This window comes from Drosophila eugracilis, unplaced genomic scaffold (assembly GCF_018153835.1).
Source record: "Drosophila eugracilis isolate 14026-0451.02 unplaced genomic scaffold, ASM1815383v1 contig_353, whole genome shotgun sequence".
Taxonomy (NCBI): domain Eukaryota; kingdom Metazoa; phylum Arthropoda; class Insecta; order Diptera; family Drosophilidae; genus Drosophila; species Drosophila eugracilis.
Genome location: NW_024573209.1, coordinates 552,440 through 575,096, shown reverse-complemented (window position 1 = coordinate 575,096; position 22,657 = coordinate 552,440). Strand labels below are relative to the sequence as shown.

Here is a 22,657-nt window from a genome sequence, read left to right as displayed (position 1 = left end):
TTTCATATCATAACATATAAGTTTAACGTAGTAAAGGAATTTTCTTATTTGATTTTAAAGTGAAATACTCGCAAGACTTCAATGTAAGTTTACAGCCAAAAGCTTTCGCGTTTTATTTTGAAAAAAAAGTTATCAAGATAAAGTTTTAATCTTTAGGTAGATTAAATAAGCATCATCATTCGAGTCTAGCCATATTCTTTAAAGTATCTTAAATATTACTTCCACATAAGCAATCTTACTAAAGCAATCTCAATAAACTTTCTATTGATTGGCCAGCTTTGGTAACTTAGTCAGCCATAAAACGCAATTATCACCCTCAATTAGATGAAGCTGCGTCAGCGGAAATCGAATAAGCAAAGCTTGCAAATTGAATATCTCAAATTAATTGCACTTTTTCATCCAAAAATACACACAAGGACTTCGAATAAAATGCAAATAAATTTAATTAACTTGTCTAATTAAAAGCACTGCCTCGAAATAGCAATGTTCAGCCAACAAACCAAACAACTCCATGTGTTGCGGGATAGGGAACTCCATGTGTTTTGATTTTGTTTTCATTTTGGCTTAATTCGATTATTATTATTAAAAGGGTTCAAGCCGGGCAGCCAGCGAGCCAAATGGTTCGACAGCGAAATTGGCTTGCAACTCGAACATTGTGCGGCGTACATTTTGGGGGCATGGTATGATGGTTGGGAGGCGGCAACTCTGTTAACATTTTTGTCGCGTGTTTTGCGGTCTGTTGTTGTGGTTGCGGTTGCGGTTGCACGCAAAACTACAAGCCCCACGAACACAACAAGGATACCGGGCATTGCCATCAGCCAGCAGCGACCAGAAACCAGCAACAACTACCAATGGACAGCATCCTGCGTCCTTTGGTTGGCTTAAACCGAAGCTCCTTTTCGGCTCTCGCCCTGTCGTTTCCGTCGGTTCGTCCTGGCCTGTTATCACTCGTCCAACTCCGCGTATACGTAACAGCGCTTTTCATTCGTTGGATTTTCTTTTCTTGTTGTTGTGGTTGTTGCTATTGCTGTTGGTGTTGGTGGGAAAAAGCCAGAGCCCGGCTCTGTGCGAGCATTAAGTGTCGTCGGCAAATCAGTTTCGCTACGGATTCTGCACGAAGCGGACGCGTTTTATTACCAGTAACTCTGAAAACGTGAGTGAATGATCCCTCGGCTAAAGGGAAAGTCGTACTGAAGTGTCATGTGATCGATGAAATAATGAGCAAGCAACTGACTTTATGTGATCGTGTTTTTTGATTTTGCTGTGGTGAAAGATGGCACAAACTGCGCGGTTGTCTTTCTTGTAAAATTGTAATTGTATTGTAAGAGTTTTAGAGTTTAATGATTCACAAAATAAGAAATCTTTACACTTCTTTCGTATTTTTAAGTAAATATTTGTTTAGAACAAATAACAAATTATGAAGTTTGGGGTTGATTTATTAAAATAACAAACAGATCTACATTAAATAACGAGAAACTATAAACCGAAAGTATAGGTTGCGAGAACAAAGATATCGTACGTTATTTATTAGTAATTTTAAAATAGGAATTTCACCTGGCATGAGTTGCAAATTGAATATAGGTAGGTAATAGCGTCGATTCAAAATTAAAACAGCAGATCACTTTTTAAATACAGTACGTTCCTGGTGTGGTAATAAGAACTAAGCAACTACTCTTAGTATAAACATGGCCAACGTAGTTTTAAGTTATTTATATTATGTTATTTGTGTAGCCCTGGTTATGTATTATGTGTGCTATCCCTGGTTTGTAAAAGTATCGAGAGCATCTTCCATCCCTGGAATGCGAAAACGAAAAAAAAGAAGAGCATTCTAAAAAACGTAGACGGCTTGATCGGAAGTTAAGAACCGAAATAACTACAAGTATACAATAAAGACACCATACTATACTGGTTACTTAAGTTGGCTTAAACCCAAATGAAAGTTAAAGAAACTGAATTTAGAAATATATTACAGTATTTTCCGTGATCATCACAAAACTAAAATAGCTTTACTCTCAATTCCCTATTCACCGAAAAATCGATTAAGTTCTACGCATTATCTTAGTATCAGTTATTCAAGCAGACACTGAAATAAGTGAAAAGCATTTTAAAGTTAACCACAGCTACGATTCAGACCACACACTCACATGTCACTTGTCAGGCACTCGAAATGGGTAAACAATTAACAGTTAACTCTGCTAATGCACATTTCATGCCAGCAAAAAGTAAACAAACAGCGAGAGACTAACTCCAGGGCCCTTCAAGTCCTGGAAATCCCAAAACCGGCAAAACCGGCAAACACAACGCCACTCTGGTTGAATCTCTGAAAAATTCCCAAACAAACTTATAAGCGAATAAATGAATCCACTGGAGTTCACTTTGGGACAGATGGCAACAAAAAAAAGAGTAGTTGAAGGGGAATTTTGTAGCGATTGATAAGGGACAGGCAGTTGCTGTTGTTGTTAGCGTTGCCACTGCAACGTAACGCAAGCCAACGCAACGCAACGGAACGCAACGCACGACACACAAACACAACCGAAAACAGCAAGACAAATATAAACAAAGAATTTAGCTTAAAAATACATTAACCCACTGCAGCCAGGGCGAATCAGGGTATGTTGGGGAAAAGGGCCAGGACCCGTCTGCCAGCTGCTGGGAACTTGCATACGTAATGGGGTAGGAGATAGAGATAGTTGACGCGTGAGGCTACAGTGAAGCTAGTGTTAAGCTGGATACTGAAGGTTGTGTTTCTTTAAAATAGGATTATATTTATATAAAGAAGAAAATTTCAACCTTAGAGTCAAATAACCATTTTGTTTTCTATATTTTTAAAACCAAATAGTGAAGATTTTTAAACTATATTGCTACTTTTGTGTTGAGAATTTTTATCAGAAAAGAGATGAGAAATTTTTAAAAATATACGAATTTAATGAATCTTTTTTAATTGTTACTTAATAATGCGTTCTGAAGACTATAATACTAAATAAGCAGCTCAATTTTTATAATTTTGTACACACAGAAAAGAAAAGTCTACTAGTATTTTCATCATAAAGATCTTCAAGATCTTATGATAAACTATAATCAGTATCTAGTGCGTATTTAACTGCACTTAGTCCCACTGTAGAACGAGTTGTTTTGCATTCAAGCATCATTGCAGATCAATGGCAATATGGAGCAGATGCAGTGCGAGTAAGACACGTAAACACAGAGAGAGAGAGCAGGAAAATGATGGGAAACCCATGGATGTCAGCTGTTTGAGAACTTTTTGTCAGCAGTGGGAAGGCTTATGCCTCTTTATTTATTTCCAACTCTTTTTAAATTCTTTTTCGAGTTTTCAGCTTTGTTTTCGTTTTGTTTGCTTGAATTTGGTTTGTCGTTTGCTCCTGCAACTTTACAATTTGTTCAGAGGATGGCAAACAAAATGGCAAAACTATGATGCTGTCGATGATGATGATGACGAAAATATGGATATTATGTGTGACAGAGCTTTGATCAAAAGTGAAAATTTATTGATGCGTTTATTCATATATTGCCAAGTTGAAAGGGACTTTTTGTGCAGATTTAAGGGAGTAACTTTAGAGGGAAAAACTAACTAAACTAAATATAAATGTAGCTCAGTAAATAAAACTTAATAATAAATTAGACGAAAAATATTTCTTTACAAGGACGATTGAGCGTAGTTTAACTTTAGTTAATATTCATAGCTGTTCTACAATAATGTTTAAAGAATTTATTTTAATATTAATATTTATATTTAAATAATAACTTCTATTAGAGATTTCCTCATATTTATTATGTTTTTCATTAGGGATTGATTAAAAATCTAAGATTTTTAAACATTTTTAAACAAAAATACAAGACAGAAAGTTACCATAACTAAGTTTCTTATTTGGAGGAATTTTTAATGTACACGTTTGGCCGCCACAGGTATACTTAACTTCCCTTTCCCGGTTACCTTTTCCTACACACTTTTCCCCCCTCAATTACTATGGAGATGCGGAAGCTAAAAGCTGTCAAGCATTAAGTGCAGCTTAGGAAAAATCGCCTGAGGGCAAGGACCATTTTCCTATGGTTGATGATTTGCTCAGAGGACACCACACCTGTCAAGGCTTATTATTGTTTACACAATACCTTTTAAATAATTTTAGCAGTTGCTACAAAGGAATTCCCTATAATGGTTAAGATCTCTTCTGTACGATGACCAGCCTTACTAGAAACTAAAAACAAATACTGATTGTAAATTAATTAGCTAGCATCTAAACACTGCATAAACAACATGACATTCAATTAAGCCTTTAAAAGCTTAGAACCATTATAAACCAATTTGTTTTGGCAAAAGTTATCATTGAAAAACAGAACAAGCCAAAGCCAAACAAAACACTAAATAGCCTCATTAAAATTTAATTTGCCAGCATAAAAAGAAAGGAAAAAAAAGAGAAAACACATACGGAACAAGTTCCTACCCCAAACAATTTATTAATTTAATTACAAACACTTTGGGAAACTCATAAAAAAGTGCATAAAATTTGTTGGACTTCTTGTTCTTGTTGTTTGATGGCAAATCTGTTTTGGTCCATACCAAAAAAGCTTCATCATGTGTGAGTGGGGTATGGTGGCATGGGGAGAGGAGGCAGGGCGGCAAAAATTGCTTAATTTCATAAGCGAGTCATAAGGGAAAAAGTTTTGTCTCTCTCTCTGTGTGTCTGTGCAAGTGTTTGCCAAGCTGCGTGTGGAACCCACAAAAAGCTGAAGGCGACACGCTTAAAAGCCATAAAAAATACAAATTTTTCAAGAGAAAGTTTTGATGGCCAAGAAATAGCAACGAAACAGGGTATGGGAATGTGCGTGACATAACTATAAAGATAAATATTTATGGGTTTAAATGAAAACTTGAGTTTCGCTTAGTTAGAAGTTATATTAATAAATACTTACTATCTTATGTAAAATAAAGATAAAATCATCTTTCGACTTTTATTACAAAAATAATAATATTTTATATTTTTTTATCAGAATGATAGATATTAGTTTTCCAAAAGGAAGAAGCAAAATGAAAATCATAAGCCATTTAATATATGAAGTAACTTTAAGTAGTTAAAAACGACAGGCACTGTATGCCTATCCCAGTTTACCAAACAAATTTCTGTTGGAAAAACTTAAAATATAACAAGAACTGACAAAAATCAAGTTGCAAAAGTATAAAATAAACTCAGCAAAAAGAGAGTAAGCATGGCAAGAAAGCCAAACTTAAGATAAACAACAAATGAAAAGAGCATTTAAATTAATTGGCATAAACTAGACTGTCTGCACATGTGGTAAGAAAACTTTTTATTTCCGACATCTCCAAAAAGTTCTCAGACTGCGGTGCCTTTACTTTCATAAGATAAAAAATGTTTTGCCTTATGAATTCCGCTTAGGCCTGGCCGGACTTTTAATTTTTGCTTCACAGATAAACCTTGGAAAATTGGAATGTATATCAACTGGCCGCCAGAGGGCGCTCAAGTTGCTGCTACTGAGGCAAATCTTTATGACTTTTTGGTTTGTCCCTTTTCCCCTTCTTTTTTTTGGTGGCTTAAACTTTGCTGCAACACGTGCGAAACGCCTACGCAAGGAGGTAGAGCATGGAGGCGTGGCAGCTAGCATGCGGCTCTATGGCATAATATTTTGCCAAACTTTATTGAATTCCCAAGCAAATCTGCATGGCATCTGTGTGCATGCGTTGAAAGTTACTAGACAGCAAACAATTGGGCAGGGAACAGGAACGGGAACCGGAACGGGAAAGGGAACGGGAAAGTGGGAATCCAGTGCATTGAAAGCAAATTTATGGGTGCTAAAGTCAAATGGAAAACTCGAGAATTTAGGCAGTTTCTTTTTTTTTGCATTCGTTTTGGTTTTGGAAAATGGAAAAATGTATCACTGGAAAAGATTTAGATTTAAAATTAAAGAGAGCTAATCAAAAACCTTAAGATTTTAAAGGATTTGTATTGATAGTTTTCTGACAAAGTAAGTTTCTACATCAACAGACCTTTAGAATTGCTATTTTATTTACTATTTCCTATTGTCTGTCATCATTCTTTATACTTTACTTTATAATTTCGGTAAAAAATTATATTAAGCTAAGAAGAAGATTTTTTCTTATAATATTTGGATTTGCAATATAAATAATATTATAGGTCTTGTGGATCATTTTCAAACCTCTGCAATTTCACTAGACTTTGATAAACTGATTTTACAAGATTGGCTTCTCTTAAATACAGTACATATTAACAAAATGCCTAAGGAGAATAATCCGACAAAAAAGAACTAAAATTTGGTAATTGCCACGAGCCAAAAACTGCGAAAACAAAACCGTGTGAAAAACTGAGAACAAAAGCAAAAACACAAACAAGCCCCGTGGCGTTCAAAAAACAAAATCGAGAGCATCAGCGAGGTGGTAAAAAACTGAGCCAGTAGATCCGAGAGGATGCACTTTGGCCAGGAGACGAGGCCATCATTGGGGCTCCTGGCTGTGGCTGAGTCGACCGCAACGGCAAGTTGATGTTGCCCCCGTCCTGGCATCTAATTGGGGCCCTCCTAGTGCTCGCGGCAACAGCGGGGGACTCCACCAACAAGATCATCTTGCCGCAGATTCTAAACGGTGGCGTCGGGGGGAGCGTCGGTATTGCCCAGGGCAAACATCCGTCCGGCACCAAGACAGTGACGGTTGGAGTGGTTCCAAACTTTGGTGGACCAGGAACAGGAGGAGCGGGAGTAGGAGGAGGACCCGTGGCTGGCAGCGGAACCGGAAGCACGGTGGTCGGGAGCAATGGCGTGATTGTGGCCGGAGGTGGGGCCAATGTGCCGACCTCGAATTTAAACAGTGAGTATCTGGCATGACATATCTAAATGAATATTAAACTTAAGTAATAATACACTGTGAAACCAGGGATGTAAAAATAGTTAACTGATTTCCCATAATAAGTATTTTTATTCACTGAATTTAACTTAAATATATCAAAGAAGTAACTTTAAACAATAAATTACTTACTTTTATTGGCCAATAACCATAGAACTCCTGCTGCTTACCAACATTCCCCCCACAAACACCATGCAAATATCCCTTGGCTGGCAATTTTGTAGGGCAGTGTAAACACTGCAATCGCACTTTATCTTTATCCGCGATTGCCTTTTGGCTGCTCTCCGACTCCCGCTGCCTGATGCCATCAATAACACTCTGATACCACGTAGGCAGCCACTCGCCCCCGCAGCCAATCATATTTGCACAAACAAATAAGGGGAAAAGGGGACAAATACCCACGGATTGAAGGGATAGGGTGCCCAAGGGCAAAGGTGATACAGGGCTTTATGCCAAAATGGAAAGCCATCAGGGCAGAAGAGCCGCCATGGGTAGCACTTCATAGATATCCACTTCGTGCACAAAAAGAAGATATCACTAATACACGGTTAGCATGTATTTTATTTTTAAAATCGAAACTAATTTTCTTTCCCAAAAAACAACTAAAATACTAATAATAGTCCGACTTTTAGTTTTAAACAGAAATGTGGTCCTAAAACACCAACTTTTAAGAATTTTCCCAAGTGCAGAATTCTATTTTTCCCATAGCATAAAAGCAAAACTTCACCACAAATTCTACAATGTCATCCGCTTCAAGAGCGATTTCATATAATAGGAAATAGTTTCGAGTGTGCTGTTGTGAGCCACGTGACGTGAAAAAATAAATCCGGGATGGTGACAGAGCCGCGGGGTTAACACGCCTCCAACCCAACACCGATTTGCCACTCAACTCCAGTGAATGCCGGCTGTCATTGTTCTCAGGTGCAGCAGTGGCAGCGGCAACAAAAACAGGAGGGGAAACAGCGGGCCAACAACAGCAATAATGCCGTTTAACTGCGCGCAAAATTCATTCAGGCAGCGCAATTTATGTCGCAACAGGCGACATCCACCGCATCATCCCCATTCGCATCCTTAAACCCATCCATGGCGACATCATCATCATTCCACTGATTCACCATCCTTCACCGTCACCGTCTCAACTGCCGATGGCCAATATCATAGCCATCGTGTTTATGCATTGCGAGCTGCGAATTTATTCATGAGTCGAGCACCTTAACTATGCTGGCAAAAATGCAATATCAACTTCAATTAAGTGTTGAATATTAAGTCGAAGGCATTCATGACATCAACGTCGATATATGCATGGCTGCATTGTTGCAAAAAGAAAATGAAAAGTTATTTATGAATATAATTTTGAGCTTTTCTGTGCAGATAATTCTGATTTCTTATGCACTATTAGTTCTGGTAAATGTGATAGTTTCTTGCCATAGAACAAAAGAACTTAAAGTAGCATCTTCCTTGGTTCTGTTTATGAGATCTAAACTTAAATGCTGCAATGCTTATATATACCTTATAAGGTATAAAAGCATTGAGAAATATGGTAAATAGGTTTAGAAAACATAAGTTAGACTTAGGTCTTTAGTTAGTACTTTAGAAGGAAAATTCCTTCCTCTTGATAAGTCAAGTTTATAACTTCTCCTGAAAACCTGTTATCTCTATCAGACTTTTCATTTGATTGTTTGTTGTTTCTGTTTAAAGGGCGTGGTCGTGTGGGCGTTGGCGGACGGCTGAGACCTCAACAAAATTTATATGCAGACACGCGCTCTGGCGCGAAAATTGCAGCTGGATGAAATCCCATGATTATGCAGACCATTTTCGCCCGTTGCCAATGCCATTGCGTAAACGTTGCACGCTAGACTTGCAACAAGGGGTCATAGTTTTTGCCCTTTGCTCTTAGTTTTTTGTCAATCTTAGTGAGTCAGGAGATCAATATATCTTGATATTAACTTTTAATGTTAATTTATTAAACAAATTTAATGGAAGAGTGCTGAAAGATTTTTTCTTTCACATTAACTATCTTACTTATGCTTGATTAGTTTATAGGATGCTTTTGCGGATATTTATTATTTGAACTGACTTAAGTTAAATATTATTCTAGGTTTTTACAAATATTTGTTTCACTAAACCTCATTTCGAGTTCTTCCCATCAAAACTATTCAATAACATTTTCTCTGCAACATAAAAAACAGATATCAACTTTGGCCAATTTATGCAACTCCTGTGTTATTGTTTCATAATGGGATTGACAGGGCAGGGCGTGGTCGAAAAGGCAGAGTGGTTGGCATATTGTTTCCATCGCCCATGGCCTCGTGGAGTCAACAAATTTCTATTGACTTGTGCACATTTCAGCTCGGCAAATGTGTAACTCTATATGTGTGCGTCTGCTGCTATTTGAGTTTCAGTTTAAAATGTATATACTGTATGACTGGCAGGCACACCGACCCTCATAAATAGCTAATTAAGCTAAAGCAATAGTTGAAAACCATTTCTAGGTTCAAATATAAATTGCAAAATCCTAAATTCTAATTAAAATTTGGACTTTTGCAATGTTACTTTGATTCAGAGAGATCAAACGATATAGAGGTAGAAAAATTCTAATAAATCAGGCATAAAGTCAAAAGGCTTAATTCCCTTTGATTATATCAAAAAGTATACATTAATTTCCATATATTTTCGCCTGCAATCAACACCTTTAAGTTTTGAAAGAAAGAAGAGCAAATCTGTTTTGAAATTATAAGCGAAGAACATACAGAATTCACTTAGCCTCCCTGCCTAGTGAAAACTCTTTGACCATCCATCTAAGCTGCATTTTGGGCTTCATTAAAACTGCGTGATTTGTTATGCATAATTGTTGCCTTTTCAGGAATGCGATTAAATAATTGCAACTCAAACAGTTTAATTGAATTGCCAAAGCTATTTCGTTAGGCTATCAAGCTCAAAGCAAACAAAAATTGAATTTCTATATTAAATATTTGCTTAGCTCAACTAAATTAGCAGCTAAATGAATAAAGCCAAGTCTCCAACGCATTCATCCCCCCACCCTAATGTCGCCTGTGGAGTATCAATATTTGTCTGAATAATAAAGGAAATGCTGTTAGGAATTTTCACAGTTGCTTTCATGGCACAATTTAAATGCATTTCCACACAAAATTTTATGGTCATTAAAAGTTTAATGAATGCAGCGGCAGCTGCTGCAGCGACAGCGACAGCGACAAAAAAAGAGTTTAACTTGTTGATGTTTGAAGCAAATATTTAAGTGAAATTCACTATAGGGGTGTTTGTCTGTGTACGAACATGTGTTTAATTATATTTGTACATACATTCGTTGTCGGGCCAGCTTGCCCGCCAGCAAATTCCCATATATACAGCAGCAGCTGGAATAATGAGTCAACGCAAAAATCAATGAAATAATTATTTTGCACCCCCGAAAGCCATTTTTCGTACCAAAACTTCTGGCTCATCCTCCCGCACGCATTCAGAAAACATTTTTACAATTAATTTTTCGCGCATAATTGATTTTTATGGTTTATTTGATTATGCAAATTCACGGGCGGCATATTGACATAGAACTAAGTCAAATAGGAATAAAATTGTATAAATATTTTATGCACTTAATGAAAATAAATTAATGTTTAACTGACTCATTTTTAATCCTCTGACAGTTGTCGTCGAAGAACCCGAATTTACTGAATACATCGAAAATGTAACTGTACCTGCTGGACGTAATGTTAAACTCGGCTGCTCTGTTAAGAATCTGGGATCATATAAGGTGAGAAAAAGTAAAAAATTCTTTTAAAATTATTTTTAAATATTTATAAGCTTAAACTTAAACTAAGAAAATGTAGGAGAAACCCTAATTTATTATAACTTTAATCAAAGGTTAAAATCAGATTATAAAAAGTGATTTTTAATCAAAAAAGTGTGGGTACCCCCTTAACAGCTACCCTCTTAACAGCTACCCATTAATTAACAAAATACTAGAAAATATCCTTTAAATTCAGAATTAACTAGTACTTTAAACCCTTGAACTAAATCACAAATAAAATCTTACCGTTTTCCATTTAAAAACCGCAGTGAAAACCCGTTAAAAAGTGCTGACGTCGAATCGCTTAGTTTTTATGCATCATTAGCCGTTTTCCCTTTGGGCGGCTAGAAAAAGAAATCCAAACAGAGCAAGAAAAGCGAAAGGACCGAGGATAAATGGGGTTTTGTACGGGAGGGGACGTGAAATGATTTATTAATTAAGCAGCTTGTAATGAGTGCTAATGATTTGATTACTTGGCATAAAAACCATGTCTTAAAAGATTACACTGGGCATGCATAGCAAATGAGCTGGCATCGCGATGTGGTATGAGCTGGCTAATTAAATTTCATTGACTGCATTAGGCTGCTTTCTGCATTCTCCTCACAAAATCACCCATTCTCTATTCACTATTGAAGCTGGAATGGGGAATGTCAAACTGCTTTTGGCAGGGCTTAAACAGATCATTACCATGAATGAATGGATGGAACCAAAAGCGGAAGCAGCTTACTCGCAACTGACTTTGGCCATCATTAGGGGACACTCGAAAGTGCTAGATTCCGGGCTCAAGTAGCCATCATCACTGCCAAACGTCGCTGGCCTTGTTAGCAAGTTGACTCCGCAAAGAAAAACCCATCCAATAGTCTACCGGAACGCAGGAAATAGAATCAAATTGAGGTGTAAATGAGAGCAACAAGAAAAGCAAAACGTGCAGTGCATGCAAGTAAATGGAAAAAACCCTTGGAAAATTCCTAGCCAAGGTGGAGAGAAAGAGAAGCCCGGTTTAGCTTTAGTCGAATAGCATGTTTAAGTAGCTGGGCGTCGGTAAGTAAGGCTTCCTTTTCCTTTCCCTTACATATATTGGCTTCATGTAATTCATAGCTATCACCACACACCCAGTCACACACACACACACAGGATCCTCTGAACATCCTGGAACTTGTAACCGGTTGCGTTTATTTTTATATGCGACACTATGATGCAATTTTCTCGCTTCCGCTCTCTGCCACACATTTTCCCACCATTTTTTTCCGCCTTCTTCTCCATTTTGACTGCTGATGCTGAGCTGTGAAATTGCTGGGTGTTCTACGTAGCTTGTGAGTGTGTGGGTAGTGACAGAACTAACAAAACTAAACGGACGTTAGGATGTTATTAAAAAGTTCCCTTTTTATAAGTGCCAGCAGTGGTTGAAAGGTCGCTAAATAGTAACAAGGTATGATTCAAAAATAAGATTGCAGGTTGGAGCTTTTACTAGCCTAGCTAAATTAGATATAACACCTAACCCTAATCTACGAATATAAGCAAAAGCACTAAATGATAAATCTTTGGCTTAGGTTTCTTAATTAAATTAAATTAAATTTTGTATATATTTTTTATACTTATTAAAATTTGTATATCCACTTTCTCTTTTCAGGTCGCCTGGATGCACTTCGAGCAGTCGGCCATCCTGACCGTTCACAATCACGTGATCACGCGAAATCCGCGCATTAGTGTCACGCACGACAAGCACGACCGGCACCGCACGTGGTATTTGCATATAAACAACGTGCACGAGGAGGACCGGGGTCGATATATGTGCCAGATCAATACGGTGACGGCCAAAACGCAGTTTGGCTACCTGAACGTTGTGGGTAGGTTTATGGTGGAATCTAATCACGGCAGAGTACTCTGGGGATTTTAAGGTAGGGATGTTAGGAGGGCTCCTCGAAAATCCTGTGCAAATACGCGGCGAATTAAAAAATAATTTATGTGCCTTAAAGCGGGGTGCAAACATGGCCAGAAACAAAACAGAAAGCCGAAAAACAAAAACCGAAAATTGGAGAAAGCCGGCAGCAAAGTGGAGCCGTCCAGAGCCGCCGAATCCTGGAATCAGGACGAGGGCCAGTACTCCGGAACGGAGCACAGTTCAGTGAATCCTTTGCCCAGGCGAAATTATTTTCCCTGCCCGGGCAAACAACAAACAAATTATTAAAAATGCATGCGATATTTGTGGAAAAAGGGAAGCGAATGCGCGTGCTTTTAATTAAAAAATGTGAGAAAAACGAAACGAAATTATATGCACACCGAATATCAGGCATTTAACGAAACTTTAAAATTATATATAAAAATTATTTCAGAAGAGAAGAAACCAAATGTTTTTTCTAATCAAATTTAATATAGAAAGCCAGTTGAGTGTCAATAATTATATTAGACCAAAAGGGAAAACCTTTTTTTTGACTAATGGGAATATATAAAACTGAAGCATAGCCAATAAATGCTTTTCTATTTGAACGAATAATGGAAAATTGGAAAATAATTGCTGTGCGCGAATGCCGGGTCATATTAAAAGCAATTTCCTGATGCCAGAACTAGGAGTTTGCCTGTGTTGGCAAATATTTATCATGCATAAATACGAGGGCAGAGTTCAATTTTAAATGGTCGCTGACTGCATCTATTTAAGAGGATTATCGGTGTGCAACAGTTTAGCGGATATTGCAGATTATTATTCCACTGATTTTTCCCACTGATTTTTCACTCACTGCAGTTCCCCCCAACATCGATGACTCGCTGAGCTCCAGCGATGTAATTGTCCGAGAGGGTGCCAACATTTCGCTGAGGTGTCGGGCCAGCGGCAGTCCCAGACCCATTATCAAATGGAAACGGGACGATAACTCCCGCATAGCCATCAATAAGAATCACATAGGTAAGTGCGGATGCACTGCATCAATCATTTAGCACTGTCCCCTGTCATTTTCCATTTTCCTCCCTTTTTTTTTTTTTTTTGCTGTCTTTTTTTCGCAGTGAATGAGTGGGAGGGCGACACCCTGGAAATAACTCGCATTTCCCGCCTGGACATGGGCGCCTATCTGTGCATCGCCTCCAATGGGGTTCCTCCCACGGTTTCCAAGCGCATCAAAGTCAGCGTGGACTGTAAGTACCATAGATCAGACTGTCACATCCCACAAAAATAAAATGATCAAGTGACCGACTGGCCCTTTAAGTCAGCACTTTTTACTCCACTTTTCACTGTATACATATAGCCACGTTAACAGTTTTTTTTAACTATTCGATAACGTGTTCCCCCCGCGAAAGTTGACTAAATTCTAAATACAAACGATGTTGTTTCTATTCAAATTCTCTATTTTTTCCAATTTTTTTGGTTTTCAATTTATTTTTTGTTATGTGCGTTCTGGGAACTTTGTTTGGCTTATGAAATCGTCAGCTATATTTTTCCTTTTTCTGACTCGCTGCCGCTCATATTTCCATTTGTCGGAAAAGGATTAAAGTCGAACATCCAGGGATCCCAGGAAGAGATGTTAGAGAGCGATTGAAATTACTGTGGAACGTAAGACTTTTAACTTTGTTTCATAACTTAATAATAATTTAAATTATTATTTTAAAAATTGAGCCAGAAACTCATTTTGTTTCCCATTTTCCATATTTTACTCAGGGGAAAGTAGGTATTATTAAAAAAAAGATATCCATGATTTATTTTTAGGATATTTTAGACAAATTTTATAATTTTTTTTGCGGAATTCCTTTGGTTAAATCCTAAAGTATTTTTGTAATATTTTATTTTTAAATCATATACTACTGGAACCCAGTTCCTTGGTCCTTAATCCGCACTTCACATCTCACTACAAAGTCCTTTTAGAAAATCCTCACAAAGAGGCCCATGGTAACGACTTTTTTCAATCGGAAACACACTTGTAGCTGCCGCAGTTTGTGGCTTATACAGCTGCAGCTCAACAAAATAAAAAATGGTAGAAAAAAAGAAACGAATCAAATCACTGCGTTTGCTGTTGTGCACTTTTTTAAGATTTATTACAGGCGACAGACACATCACATGTGCTGTCAAGTCCTGTCATGCCCCGGGGCTGGCGGCTTTCAGTGGGCGTTGCCGTGGTTGTGGTCGTCACAGAAATTTGCTCGTTTGCTGTCACTTAAAAATGCCGCAAGCATAAATCTATTTTTGTTTTGTACACCGACATTCGCTGCTGTAACCAAACAAACAAACCTCCGTCGAACAGTGGTTCCAATTCCCTTGGCGCCGCACTAAAACCAAACTGGGCCGAAACCAGTTCCAGTTTCCGTTAACAGTCGGCCGTGGCTAACCTCTGGCCAGCAAAAAGTGCAATACAAATTACACTTGCGCCAGGGAATCACAAAAAGAAAGTAAATGAAAAATTGTGAAAAAATACAAACAGAAGAGTGGAAAATACCTTGATTGCTGCAGATGTCCTCCATAAAAAGAGAAATTGTTCGATGTGTGTGCAGATACCTCTAGATGGAATTGTTGTAGCTAAAACGCAATAGCGGCGAAATTGTTGTGTAGGCAAATGGTCAGCTGGTTGAAAAACACAAAAATTTGTTTATTTTTTGTCAAATTTTTCACAATAAAATTTGTTTTTATATAAAATTAAAGCTTTAAAAATCTTTAAAAAAATGAAAGTTCCGCGAAAACACCAATCGAACTTCCCTGAATAAATCTACCATTGTAGTTAGAAATTATGACATTTTTTTAAAACGTTACTAATCATTATGTCAATATGTCATGGATAAACCTTTATTCAGCTTTCCAAAAGGAGAATCTTTATCAATAACTTAAACAGTGTAACATTCCTCTAAGTTCAACGTCTTACGGCAGGGCATTTACTAACACAGATATAAGAAAGTGTGCACATATTTAGTGACCCTTTTGTGTTGGTTTTCAGCTGTGCACTGTGAGAAAGAAAACCACTTTTTTCGCTAAACAATTCATCACTCTTTTTCTTGACTCGCCAAATACTCCATTGCGAACTAAACTCCAAAGTGAAAACAGAAGTTAATAGGAATGAATTCCAGTGCAAGTTTTTGAAGATGATCCACGAAAAAACAAGAACAACATACGAGGTGTGTTCAAAAAGTAAGGTGACTCTTCAAATTTCGCGAATTTCAAATTTTTCGATTATCGATTTTTTTGTTTTGTTATATTGGTACACTCTTCCCTAACATCTGTACCAAGTTCAATGGAACATCCTTTTTGTTTGGTTGTGAGAGGTATAAGTTATTTTGCGAGCTCGGCGATTTTTGCTATCGAAAATATGGATCAAAGAATTTTTTGGCACAAAAACAACACCACAATATTCAGCAGTTGGCCCCATGTGACTTTTTCTTGTCAAACTGAAGATAATCAAATTTGAAAATTTGAAATTTGAAAAGAAGTTCAAAAGGTTTGATAATCGAAAAATTGTTAATTGCGAAATAGCAAAGAGTCACCTTACTTTCGAACACACCGTATATTACAGTTAGCGATGAACTGATGCGAAAAGAGGAAAACCAAAAAACTGTTAGTGGAATAGCAAGGAGTTCGAGGATGATCGAGGAAGAAACAAAAACAATTTATATTGGCGACGGAATGAGGCAGAAAGAGGAAAACGAAAAAATAGGGCGAGCATTTATGATGAGCACTCAGAGCATAGGCTTTGAGCACCCCTGCTTTAAAGAAACGTTTAAAAACTTGTATTATTACTAAATTTAACCCGCCCACTAAAATAACCCTATTCAATCCACTGATAGTCCTTTACAATCGGTGATTGCCCAGCTCAGCCAGAAGAAAGGATACCAGACGCAATTTCTAGTGCGACAATCAAGTCAATGCCATGAAGATGATTCCCATTTCGACCCACACTAATTCCACAAATATTGTCCCAGGATTTTTCCAGGACTTTTCCCCCTTGGCAGTGCAATCAATGGTCCGCAACTGTTCGACAATAGTGGCACTTGAACAGTAATCCTCTCTCTCTCTCCTTCTCTCGGCCATCTTGCAACCCCTTAACGAGGCTTCATTAACGGCTAATTTTCAAGTTGTTTACACTCGTAGTCAGCTCACCTTTTTTGCCATTTTCTTTGCTATTTTCTATGGAGCTGAAGTTGAAGTTGGAGTGGGAGAGCGGAAAGAAAAGAATGTCACTCAATGTCCAAGCCACCTTACCCTACCATCACAAGGACCGGGCTAAATTATTGTTGACTCAACGCGAGTCCTTGTGGCACTTAACAGCTGCTTGACTCGCCTGCTTCTACTGCCTTTCTGGCTTTCCTTTCGCCAATATTGTCGCCACTCAATTGTAATTTAAATCAGTGCCTCGAAGGGAGTGGAAGAAGCTGTTATCCGGGACAAATGTTTGTCCTGCCATGCCATGGCCAGCGCATTCACTCGACTCCTGCGCTTTTCAGAGTCCTTGGTTCCGCCCTTTTCTTTTTGTGTGGGCAATTAAAATGAATGGAAATAAAAGGAAACGACAACTTCAAGGTGATTTCTGCTTGACTTTCGCTTAAGCTCCGCTCAAAATTTGTCTGGGGAAAAGGGAAAAATGAACAAAAATTATATCAATATAGAATATCTGTACTGCATACGAAATTAGTAGGGAAAATGTTTCGCTCTTTTCGGGTTTCTTTTGCCATGGACGGTTTCCTTTTGGATTGGGACAGGTTAAGGGTCGTTTGCAGCATATGTTGCCCCATGTGCCGGCGAAGTTTGCTATTTCGGTTGCACAAAGGCAACAAATCAGTATGCAGTCAGAAATATGTACGCAAAAGAACCGTTCTCTCTTCGGAACCGGAAACAGAAACTGAATTTGTTGCTTCCTGCTTGCTAAGCAACGCACGCCACAAAAATAAACGTATGCGTGTATATGAGTGTGTGTGCCTGGTAGTAGTAAATGTATGTGTATCCTTGCCAAAGGACATATGCAAGCTGTCACAGTTGTTTTAAAATTGTTCGGGCTGTCTCCTATGTGTGTTTTCCCTCCATAAGTTCTGAAAAATCAAACAAAAATCTTCATGTTTATATTAAAGAATATGCCAATCAAAATATTATTGCTAGATTGGAAAATCTGAAAAGCAAAGATGGAAAATTGGATTTAGTATCTCTGCTGTTGGTCATAATTGGTGTGCCGAGCACTTCACTAACCCACTTGACCCAACAGCTCGCTGACAGGCTAATTAAGCTGCTCACTTTGTCACACTTAAGCTTATTTTGATTAAAAGGATTATACCCAACCCTGATGGCTCTGAGCACCTCATCAAAAATACAAAAGATCCACGAGTTACTTTTCATAAGCATACAGAAAAGCCAGCCAGGACCAACGCTAATTTGTGTCCAAGCTGATTAAAAATTCAATTGGAGCATCATCATCATCAGGTGGGGAGGGTGAGGAGCAATCCTTTTTTCCCTGCCCATTTTCGTTAGCCTTCAGCTTAATTGCCAACTCTTGGTGGACATAAATCAACAAAAGGTAAAACAGGCAGGCAGACAAATGACAAGGCAGAAAAACTCCCAAAGAATATATCCATTGTGCCCCTTAATGATGATGAAGATCCTGATGCTGATGCCGCTCCGGATGCTGACAATAACTATGGGAAAAGCGTAGTGCTCGAGTGTTCATTAGTCCCACTCTATGCGACATTTTCCCATTTAATATCTTAATTAAAAATGTGCGCCAAATGCGCCTGAAGTGTGCGGTATTTCTTTTTTGTTTGGTCTTTCGAGGTGGCAAAGGTTGCATTTCCATAGATGTCCTCGCACATAATTACTAAGGTGCAGGCAGTGCAAGATGGTGCAGCCGACTCAAGATGAGAAAAATCCCGAATAATGCTATTCATAAGATTTCGTTGAAAGGAAAATAGTTGATTTTTTCTTCGTTTTCGTTTGCGAGGCTCAAGAACTTTCTCTTGGTGACTCGTCTTGACTTGCAATTTAAATGAAAATCAGTCTGAGAGGAAAATGCCTGCTTAAATCAAAACTAAAAGAGAGCATTTGCATAAACCTAAAAACAGCAGGCAAAAATATATATATGAAATATATATTCATATATATACATATATCTTTTTTGGTCTTGCAACTTTGTTTGTTTGTCAATAAAAAAAAATGAAGAAGAAATAACTTTCAAAGTAACTGAAATGAATTATAGAGAACTTGACCACAAGTTTACTTGCAAGTTGAGCTTATGAATTTGCTGAGTTGAACTTTTTTGATTACAGAAATGGCTGGAGAGCAGTTTTATGATTTGGAAATAAAATTGAAATATTTTTACATCGCAATTTCAGTTCCCCCAATGCTGCTTATACCCCATCAATTGGTTGGTGCTCCAGAAGGTTTCAACGTCACCATCGAATGCTTCACCGAGGCACATCCCACATCTCTGAACTATTGGACACGTGGCGAGGGACCAATCATCCACGATTCGCACAAGTACAAGTGAGTGACAAAACTATATACGATATCGTATATATATAGGTTAATTTTCTTACTTTTGAATTTTGTTTTCTGTTACAGAGTTGAAGCCACAATCGGAGTGCCAGCTTATAAGACCCACATGAAGTTGACCATCATCAATGTGAGCAGCGGCGATGATGGCATCTACAAGTGTGTGGCCAAAAATCCCCGAGGTGAAACGGATGGCATTATACGATTGTACGGTAAGTTGAAAACAAGAAAATCTTTTACGTTTAATTAGTTATTTAAGAACTTAGATTCGGTTAGAAAGACGGAATGCTTTTCTTTCTTAAAGTTCTTGAATTGCCAGTTCAATCCCAACTAATTAAGTTCTCCGTGTCCAGCGGGTCCAATAAAAGGACTCGAGGCATTGAAAAACTACCGCATTGGCCTTAACACGAATTGACAAATCTAAGCCATTTAGATGTTTGTCCGTGCCAGGGACAAAGCCCAAATGAAAGGCCAAAACGAAACGGGAGAGCAAGGAAAAAAACTCAACCACATCCGTGGCCTGACTTAATTGCCTGTCTGCGAGTTGTAGGCAACCAGGCAGGCAGCACTCTCACTCTCCTCCCGCCTCCTCCTTTTTGAGCCATGTAGAACTTGGCCCCAACGAACCGAAATAGTCACCCGAAAATGGGATAGGGGGTTGGCCATAATCAAGCCAGTGAAAAATCAAGTCACGTCCCTCTACCAAGGTGTGGAATTTTCGGGCAGGCTGCTCTGACTCTGGCTTATCCCGACACTGGAAGGCGGAGAAGTTTCCACTGAAGGAGCGTCTCATATGAGCCAATGGCGAACTTGGCTTTAAAGTTGATATGCGTGTATGTGCTCTGAGATTGCTGGCAAGTTAATATCACGTATTTAGTTTAATTACGTGATGGATTCAACGGTTGGCTACGTTTTTAAGTTATCGATTGGGAGGGAAACTGTTATGCCCATTTCTTGGCAGTGGATTGAAAGTCTAGTCCCAGATTGAAGACTGTAAAAATAGCAAATACGGGAGATGCAATTATGCAGTGTCTGTTTAAAGGAATGGTTTCAGATATTTTCCAATTTTACAAATTATATCAAAAAGCGAATATATTTGACATATTAATTAATTTGAAATTTTGGCAAATGCCCATCATAATGCCATCTCGCCCAAAGGTACATTCCATATTAAAATATTTCGGAGCTAGCATATCCAAAATGCGGCATTTGTTTTCCAAAATGACCAGGCATAAATTTCAACATTCGAATTTTAATATCAACAAATTGAAATGGGACAGCCGAAACCGAACGAAGAGCTTTAATTATGGACAAATTTCTGGGACGCCCCCGCGGCGAGGGCAAAAATATGCATATTGACACATTATTATGAAAATACAAAATAATTAGCATTTCGCATAAACCACTGAGGCCGTATGAAATGCCCAGCCAGAGACAACTGCAAAAATTATACAGAATGAGATGGGAAAAAATCAGTAAAGTGAGACTGCGTCAGAAATTTAAATAAGTACAAAATTACGGAAATCGAAACAATAAAAAAATGTATCTACCTATATAACGAACGTGCTGTAAATGCCAAATTGAAAAAATGTAAATTTTATGAAAACAAGAAACATTTTCAACAAATAGAAACATATTTATTTTTGCCATTGTGCACCGATGTGGTGTGTCAAATAAATGCAAAGTAAATGAAAACACAATACAATGCCTGGCCACAATGAACTGAGAGTTGTCCTTTTAAAGGACTCAATTGTAAACAATTGGAGCTTATTATTATTGTTATGGCTGTCATTAAGTAGGTATTTTTAAAGAGTCAAAAGATTTACTAGGTATTTGGATTGTGTTGTTAACAAAAACAGAGATTGGTTAGAACTATTATTCATAAATAATCCTCTTTTTTTGCTTATTTCAGTATCCTATCCTCCGACTACTGCCTCGTCGGGCATATACTCCACCGATTCGCATTGGGGAGAGAATGGGATCAACAACAACTATGCCTACGGTGGCTCTGACTCAACGCGTTCTATATATGCACAGGATAAAAGTGAGTAGATATATCATATATAAATTCTTTCTATACCCCAGCACCCTTACTTATATCACCGAATCACTCTTACCCTACTCACACGATCTCTTCTTCGGCTTCTATTTGTGCTCTCTATTTCATTCCATGCCCAACATTTCATGGCCATGAATCAAACCATTCAGATACGCGATATCAATCGAATTTGAATGAAATCGGTTTATCTGAACAAAAATCCTTCCTAGATAAGACCCAGAATCCCCTCGTGGCCAATGGCAATGCCAACGAGGCCGATGCGGAAACCAATGGAGGCCACAATCCTTCAATGGCCATTGCGTGGCTGTTGGTCCTCAGCTCGACATTATTGTTAACAATCCGATCTGCGGTTGGTTCTAGCCCTAGCCTAAGTCTATGTTAGTTAATGCAAATCAAGCTTAGAGTTAGCTGTTTCAACTATGTATGGCTGTAAGGCTTCACATAAAGTTAGCAAATAAAATATATAATATGTACTAGTCCCTAGTGAAACAGACCCTAATTACGATCCGCCCTTTCCCCATATATATTCCAAAAAGTATATATATATGTGACAGACCAGGCTTGATCTTGGTCAACATATATATATATATATAGTATGTATATGTAACGCCATCAGACACAAATCTATATCTATATAGAGTCATAATCACCATCTATGTCTAGGTTGTAAGATAAACCAACCAAAGGGTAAATGCAATTTCATTTTGCTTTCCATGCTGTGCTTCAAACTGAGAACGTTTCATAGTTACCACATAATATATATATATAGTATACCACGATCTATATACCATAACACATCTTTATATATTCGTGCGTTAAACGCTGCTGACTCACACTTGCATATAGATTAACAGACACTTAACTATATTATTATGCATATGCCTTAAGGATTGCAAGCTGAAATGCAAATTAAATCTAGAAAATTAAGCCACCACACACATATCGATCATGGAAATTGTTTAAGTAAGCTTAAAAACTGGTTAAACTTATAAGTAAGATATAGAAAAAGTTGAGTTTGGGAAGAGATTTCACAGAGTTTTGATTTAGTTTAAACCTTATTAAACCTTTCAATCAGAATACTAAACTATAACACCCAAAGTATCACCTTTATAATCTGTTTATCATTTTATAACTTCAATAATTCGCTTAGCAATCCCCATTTTAATTCAGTTCATTAAATATTTACACACCAGCTCATCAGATAAAATCTCTTTCGGTCATCAAAAACCAACAATTTAATTACGATGTAACTAGCGGATTAACATAAATGTAAAGTTTAAACGAAATGTTAAACATTTAAGCTAAAATAATACGAAATTAAAATTGTGTTGCTTTAAAAACAAATTAAACTAGAAGCAGGCAACCATGTTGAATGATGAGAAAAATATATTTGGATTGAACGCAGAGCTATGGACACAAAGATATATATATATATATATATATATATGGATATATAACATT

The 22,657-nt window shown here is 37.7% G+C and overlaps 1 protein-coding gene across 3 annotated transcripts; it reads left to right on the top strand.

The window, feature by feature from the left end:
* The first annotated feature begins 1,116 nt into the window (after positions 1-1,116).
* On the top strand, positions 1,117-21,617 carry LOC108111164 (lachesin). 3 transcript variants are annotated; one of them, XM_017220542.2, is made up of 10 exons: positions 1,117-1,321; positions 6,252-6,853; positions 10,552-10,658; positions 12,325-12,541; positions 13,435-13,593; positions 13,692-13,820; positions 18,978-19,128; positions 19,207-19,349; positions 21,050-21,181; positions 21,406-21,617. In XM_017220542.2, exons 2-10 carry the CDS (start codon positions 6,532-6,534, stop codon positions 21,576-21,578), a joined length of 1,533 nt encoding a protein of 510 aa, XP_017076031.2. In that variant the 5' UTR covers positions 1,117-1,321; positions 6,252-6,531; the 3' UTR covers positions 21,579-21,617. The 3 variants fall into 3 exon arrangements, with proteins under 3 accessions (XP_017076031.2, XP_017076025.2, XP_017076029.2); XM_017220536.2 differs by having other exon boundaries at positions 21,346-21,617; XM_017220540.2 differs by having other exon boundaries at positions 1,118-1,153; positions 21,346-21,617.
* The last annotated feature ends 1,040 nt before the right edge of the window (positions 21,618-22,657 follow it).

Bases quoted from the DNA above. Each gene is read 5' to 3' on its own strand.
- LOC108111164 (XM_017220536.2), top strand. From the start codon at position 6,532: ATGTTGCCCCCGTCCTGGCATCTAATTGGGGCCCTCCTAGTGCTCGCG. The intron at 19,129-19,206 runs GTGAGTGACAAA...TTTCTGTTACAG, and splicing joins CACGATTCGCACAAGTACAA to AGTTGAAGCCACAATCGGAG. The intron at 21,182-21,345 runs GTGAGTAGATAT...CAAACCATTCAG, and splicing joins TATATATGCACAGGATAAAA to ATACGCGATATCAATCGAAT.